At 52.5% G+C, this 6,412-nt stretch overlaps 1 protein-coding gene across 1 annotated transcript; it reads right to left on the bottom strand.

Annotated features, from left to right (window-relative positions):
* Positions 1–1,039: 1,039 nt before the first annotated feature.
* On the bottom strand, positions 1,040–3,897 carry LOC119332398. Its single transcript, XM_037605578.1, has 2 exons — positions 3,519–3,897; positions 1,040–2,091 (listed from the first exon to the last, which is right to left on the bottom strand). The coding sequence occupies exons 1-2, from the start codon at positions 3,610–3,612 to the stop codon at positions 1,337–1,339; spliced, it is 849 nt and encodes a 282-aa protein (XP_037461475.1). The 5' UTR covers positions 3,613–3,897; the 3' UTR covers positions 1,040–1,336.
* Between the last annotated feature and the right edge of the window lie 2,515 nt (positions 3,898–6,412).

Below are 6,412 nucleotides of genomic sequence, written 5' to 3'. Positions count from 1 at the left end.
CGGGGGAGGCAGATATATTTCATATGTTGACGTACCAGTTACGTTGACGCCCTAATCAAAGAATCTGACAACGAGCAAACACGTCCTAACCACATGCTCTCCTACTGTATATACTTCAATCACTGAGACAAGCCGGCAGAGGACAAGTTTGCTGTATATATAACACGTAGTCTACTGACTATTAGTGACAAGTAGTCTGTAACTTGTCTGATTGTCTTACCAGTCTGTAACAATGGTCCTGAGCTGGCCCTTTCATTACCTGCTTCGATGGATCAACCAACACCCAGATCTCAATCATCCACGACATGACCAGCCTTTTGCTAAAATAATGAGAATCAAAGCAATAGGATTGGTGAGAGAGAGTCTATGAGGCCAATCATTAAAGGTAGAGGAACACACACAGGGGAAAATAAAAGTTAAGGGCAGGGGCATCGGATCCGAGTAAATTCAGAAGAAACAACAGCCATCTTTACCATGCATGTTCCTCCTCCTCCATCCATCTATCCATCGAGATCTCGCACCATCTCACGTGGGCAAAGGTAGGCGAGGGTGAAGTTTCGCTTGCGGCTTCGATGAGATTCTGCATGCCCCAAGTAATCATGCATGTGCTCTGGACGAGTCATCTGCTACTGAGTACTTCTACTGACTACTACTGACCCTGACGTGAAAGTAGAGTAGTAGACAGCACCGACATGCTACGCTGCTGTCATCGGTCCTGGAAATACTTCTGGAATGGAGGGCACTTTGTGGATTTTGTTGTGGGCTCGCTCAACCGACCGACAGAGGGCTCAGCGGGGGGCAGGCAGGCCCCGACTCAAATTTCTAAAATGCTTTTGACGCTCAAGGGAAATATATAAATTCTTCAGATTCGCACACACAGTAAAATCTCCAATCAAACTTTCAGCCCCACTCACAAAATTTGTCGGACCACCACTGTGTGGGCATGTACTCGTAACGTAGTGGGCGATGGCAGGCTAATTGGCAAATAATGCTAGAAGAGAACGAATAGATGAAGAAAGACAGAACCAAGAGCCTTTTCAATCACTGAATCACACTTTATTGAATTATATGATCTATGGCAATTCACAGAGCAGAAACAGATAAATAAACTATATAAAACTAACCGATTATAGCCTGGTCGTCCAACTACGCAAACTCCATGACACGTCTAACAGGGAAGAAGATGAATTCCTATGATACAGATTGAATTGCTCAAGTAAAAAGACTTCACCTTCGATATCTATACTGCACTATTTGGCCTTGCTGGCTTATTCTGTGAAGTACAAACTCCAAACTACACAGATCAAACACAAAGTACCACAACAGCAGCTCCTGGTCACTTCACGGATTGTAAATGCAAATCACTGTCACGTTTCCTCTTCAGCGGCAGCAACCTCGTCGACACCTTAGCGGGCTGCTGTTTCTTCTTCACCCATTCTTCTTCGGCTTTGGCCCGGCGCCAGCCCAGATGCGCCGACAGGTTCTCCACCTCCACCTTCACCACGTCCTTCCTCACCCCAATGTCGGTGATGTACCTGCCGGCGCAGTACATCCCCGCCGTGACGGCGGCCATGCCCAGCGGGCCGGCCGACATGAGCCTGAACGGAGTCGAGAAGAGCGCCGCCAGCGGCACGCCGACGGCGGAGGCCGCCTGGCCGCTCCTCCCGATGCCCTTCTCGGGCGGCAGCAGGAGCCCGGTCTTGCAGTAGAGCGCGAAGTCCTCGCAGTTGTTCTCGAACACGTCGTAGCTGCCGAACCCGTTCTGGAGCAGGTACATCGCCCGGTGCACCACGGCATCCGCCGGGTCGGACGCGGCGGTGGTGCAGGTGCCGCCGCGGAGCTTGGCGAGGAACACGGCGGGAGGGACGCCGTACTCGAAGCCGTGGAGGGCGCCGTCGCGGAGGAAGCAGTCGAGGCAGGTGAGGATGACACCGCTGTCGGGGAGCTGGAAGCCGCAGTCCGGGAACGTGGGGCACTCCGGTGAGCCGGCCGATAAGAGGCTCGAGATAGCCACGGCGGAGTCAAGGCCCCCCGTTCCCGCTTCTTTCTTCGTTGTGAAATGCACCACCTTGCTTCCGCCGACGTAAATACCTGAAGACATTGAGTATGACATCCAATTCGAGATAGAATAAAATCACTGATCAGTGACCATAGTACTACACACATACATTTTCTATTTTTTTTTTTTTGCTTTTTATCTTAATTCCTTATTGAATGGCTACAAATGAATGCCAGCTTTTTTATGCAGGTTTGTCATGTGGGGAGTGCCCCCGTGTCCCCATGTATGTCCTCCTTGGGTTGGGTACATATGTCGAAGCAGGACCTCTGTATAATTGGCACATAGCAGCAGGGAACGATGGCTGCAAATGCAAGGGAAAAAGTACCATGATGTCCCTGCATGCAGCCAGCGCATAGCGACGCCACGAAGAAGATACCTTTATGTTTCCAAGTGGGGATTAAATTACGGCTGGCCAAAGAAGGAAAAAAACGGAAAAGGATGCAAAGTAAAAGAGCCATGGTAACGCAGCAGCTAGCTGGAAGAAGAAGAAGAAGAAGAAGAAGAAGATGCATGAAGGCATCAAAGTGGAAAGAGGGCCACTTTGGTCACATGTAATAAAGGTAAGTAAATGGATGCTAAGATCGACACTTGAACACTGGAAAATTACACATGTGGAGTCACCAACAGTTTCTGTTCGATCATCAGTCACCAACAGTAGGTCTAGGTAACAGTTCTGAGTTATAGTTGCACTAAAGAAAGAGAATTGTAGAGTAGGTGAGCTAGTAGCATTAATTTTCTTTTCACAGCGTGGCATATCGAGTCCATTTGGATCGTCAAATTCTGTCAGTGTCTGATCTAAAATACTTCCCAGTGGCTATTATCTTTTCTGTCAAATCACGTTGCGAAGTTGCAAACTGAAGCAAGATCCGCTTCGACAATTGTACTGCTACTACTAGTTCGGTCAATAAATTTGGGACCTGGATACAATACAGCTAGACAGCTAGCAACGCCAATCAAGGATGCAGCAAATTCGACGGGACCCAGAAGCGTACCGACGGAAATACGCGTCCGCTATTAGGGAAGCCGACGAGGACGCCGAGCCTACAGTACGGTTCAGCTGCTGCAAATACACCCAGCGTAATTAACTGCGAGAATCTGCTCGCGGATGTACGTACGGAGCGGAAGCAGAGGCAGAGTACGAACAGAGCAGAACGAGCAAGGCAAAACCGATGTGGAAGCAACACTCCATTCCCTCCACCTCCAGGTCCGAGAACGAGCAAGGCAGAACAGAGCAGTACGGTTAAACTGCTGCAAATACACCCAGCGTAATTAACTGCGAGAATCTGCTCGCGGACGTACGTACGGAGGGAATGGAGGCAGAGGCAGAGCACGAGCAGGGCAGAACGAGCAAGGCAAAACCGATGTCGAAGCAACACTCCTCTCTCCGCCGTACCGTAGCCGCCCGGAAACGCGAAATGGGAGAGAAGGATGGCGGCCCCAACATGCAATTCACACGTACCGTGGTGGGAGTAGGAGTAGGCGGCGCGCCATGTGTAGATGTGGTCGCTGGGCTTTAGCTCCGACCGCTCCACCCGGTGCGACAGCAGCCCCATCGCTCGCCCCGTTCGTTCCGGCAGTGTGTGCGCACGCTCGCGCCGGGATTACGGGCGTGCTGCTTCTGGCCGGCGCCGCGCTGGAGCTGGCGAGGCGCGCCGTGGCACCGAGTGATGCGAGGAAGACGCTGGCTCTCGGCTCCGCCTGAGGCTACTGGCTGGCCAGGAGGGGGAGGTCACGCTTGCCGCGCGATGGCTGGAGGGAGAGGTGAAATGGGAAGCGTGGGATTGAGCTAGCTATCTTGACACCCGGGGGCATCGGCATGTGTGTGTGATCCGGGGTGCAGCCCTCGGGATTCGTGCGCGATCTCGGAGGTTGGGTGTACTGTCCTACGTGCCCTTCTTTTCACTCAACCAAGTATTTTGTTTTCCCAATTGACTGCTCTTTCTCTATAGCATGTAAATGAACGATGCTACACTTATACCTGGCCATGGGCAGCCCAGCCCAGTCGCCTGACCCGGCCCGACGTTCCTCACGGGCCGGGCCTGGGCCTAGATATTGAGCCCGAAGGCTGGGCCGGGCCTGGCCTGGGCCCATCACATTTGCGAGTTAACGAAGGGGCCCGGCCCAAGGCCCGGCGGGCTTTTAAGTTTACGCGCCGGGCTTGGGCCTGATTTCTAGGCCCGACGCCCCGATCGGGCCGGGCCCGGGCCTGGGATTTCTACGTCGGGCTTGGTCAGGCTCGGCCCGAGGGGTGGCCAGGTATAACTTGCACGCAGGTTTTTACGGATGAGAGCTTACAGATGGCGGTGGGATCATTAGATTGGGGAGGCGAGGGCCGCACCTCTGAAATTGGGAAGGAAGGGATAAATTAGACGCTGCCACTTATATAAAGTTATAACGCTGAATAAAGCTGAGGAAGCTCCACCCACCCGCCCGACTCCCCGCCGACTGTTGCCGCCGGTCATCACCCCCGCCCTGCTAGCAAGCTTGTCGGTTGGTCTAGTGCGTGGCTCTGCTCGAGAGGCACGGACGTTCCTATCGGGATTGGGTTAGGGATTATTTTGACCCCCAATCCAAGCCTGGATCAAGATGTGTCGGTGGTAAAATCGGCAGACCTCGAGGTAGGGGGTCCCGAGCAGTGGATCTCGGATTGATAGTAACAGGGACGAAGGAGACAGTGTTTACCCAGGTTCAGGTCGTCTCAAAGAGATAATACCCCACGTCCTGCTTTGATTGTATTGATGATGATGTATTGGGTACAAGCTTGATCTACCTCGAGATCGTAAGGAGAGACCAAATTCTAGGGCTAGGTGAATGTAATTGTGTTGAAGTCCCCTCTACAGGCTAAAGTCTTTGGCTTAGATACACGCCGGGTAGGGCATCTAGGGTTACATGGTCAGTATCCACGGGAAAGCATGGAGGTGGCAGGAGATGTCTTGGAGTATATGCCAAGTCTTCGGTAGATGCAGTCTTGATCACGTCCAGACATGTAGCTTTTGGGGTCCATCCGATGGAGAATGAGGGCCCACATGCCCAGCCCGAGGACTATGGGCCAACTAGGTTGGCACCCCCTGGTCGAGGACATCGTCACTAGCCCATGAACTGGTCTTCTATGCCGAGGACGACCTCTTCAATTGTAACAACTTCGGATCCGAAGTCCTTGGCTCGACAAACAAGTTCCCCCTTTCTGATATTCCGAGAATCTTTCCTTTTAAAGCCGACATGTACCACTCCTCGAAGGAATGGCGTCCCCAAACAGGATCTAACCGAACCCACTCAGCGCCCGAAGACGCGAGGTTACTTAGGCTTGAAGGCCTACCGTGTAGGTGTAAACAATGTTTCTAGCCTGACAACTTTATCGAAGCGGCACCACCCATGACTGGGCTGGTAGTTAGTGCTCACCTAAATCGTGGCCCGAGGCAATCCTCTTATTGGCATGTCCCATCATAATGAAGATTGTGTCCGTTTTCTAATCATTGAGATTTTGTTTCTCCCTATACATGTAACAACATCTTCTACGGGTAGTGGCGATTTCAACGGCGTGGCAGGAGGGACTCTTGTTCTTTTACCATCCTATATAAGAGCAAAAAGGCTAGCGACGGGAAAGGTACGCTCCCATTCCTTCCTACTTGCTGCCTCTCAAGCTCCAGCGCCCAGATCCCATCCCGAATTCACCTTGCCTCTGCAGCGCTCCTCCGCCTCGACCCCTAGCCATGGAGGATGCCAACCTCAAGGACCACTGGGCCGATTCCTCCGTCACAGAGGGCACCATACTAGAGTTGCGCAGTGTGGGGTACATCCCCACTGAGTTCAACACCCGCGTGTCAGATCGACAGCAGCAAGTACCTACTCCCAACCCTAGGGAGAGGGTAGTCTTTGTCCCCCACCTCATAAGAGGTCTGAGGTTCCCGCTGCACCCTTTCGTGCACGGGATCATGTTTTACTATGGGCTAGATTTCCACCACCTAGCCCCAAATTCCATTCTCCACCTCGCATCCTTCATCATGATCTGTGAGGCCTTCCTCTGCATCGAGCCGCATTTCGGATTGTGGCTGAAGATCTTCGGCATCAAGCCAAAGTCCAGCGACTCAGAGCTCACAGAGTGCTGGGGCGCGATGATTGGCAAGAACCAGAAGGTGGGTTGGTTCAAGGGCACCTTCATGGAGACCATTAATGAGTGGCAGCGCGAGTGGTTTTACATCACTAAGTCACTCACTTCTGGCCAGGCCGAGGTCTCGACATTTTTGGCTGGGCCTCCGAAGAAGCTTGTATCCTTGAAGAAGGGCATGGACTGGGGGAACCCAGAGGAGGTGAAGGTGTTGTCCCAAAAGATCCAGTTCTGGACAGACTAGAAGA

The sequence above is a fragment of the Triticum dicoccoides genome, chromosome 7A, assembly GCF_002162155.2.
Source record: "Triticum dicoccoides isolate Atlit2015 ecotype Zavitan chromosome 7A, WEW_v2.0, whole genome shotgun sequence".
Lineage (NCBI taxonomy): Eukaryota > Viridiplantae > Streptophyta > Magnoliopsida > Poales > Poaceae > Triticum > Triticum dicoccoides.
Note: the sequence above shows the minus strand (reverse complement) of the source record. Positions and strands in the feature narration are given on the sequence as shown.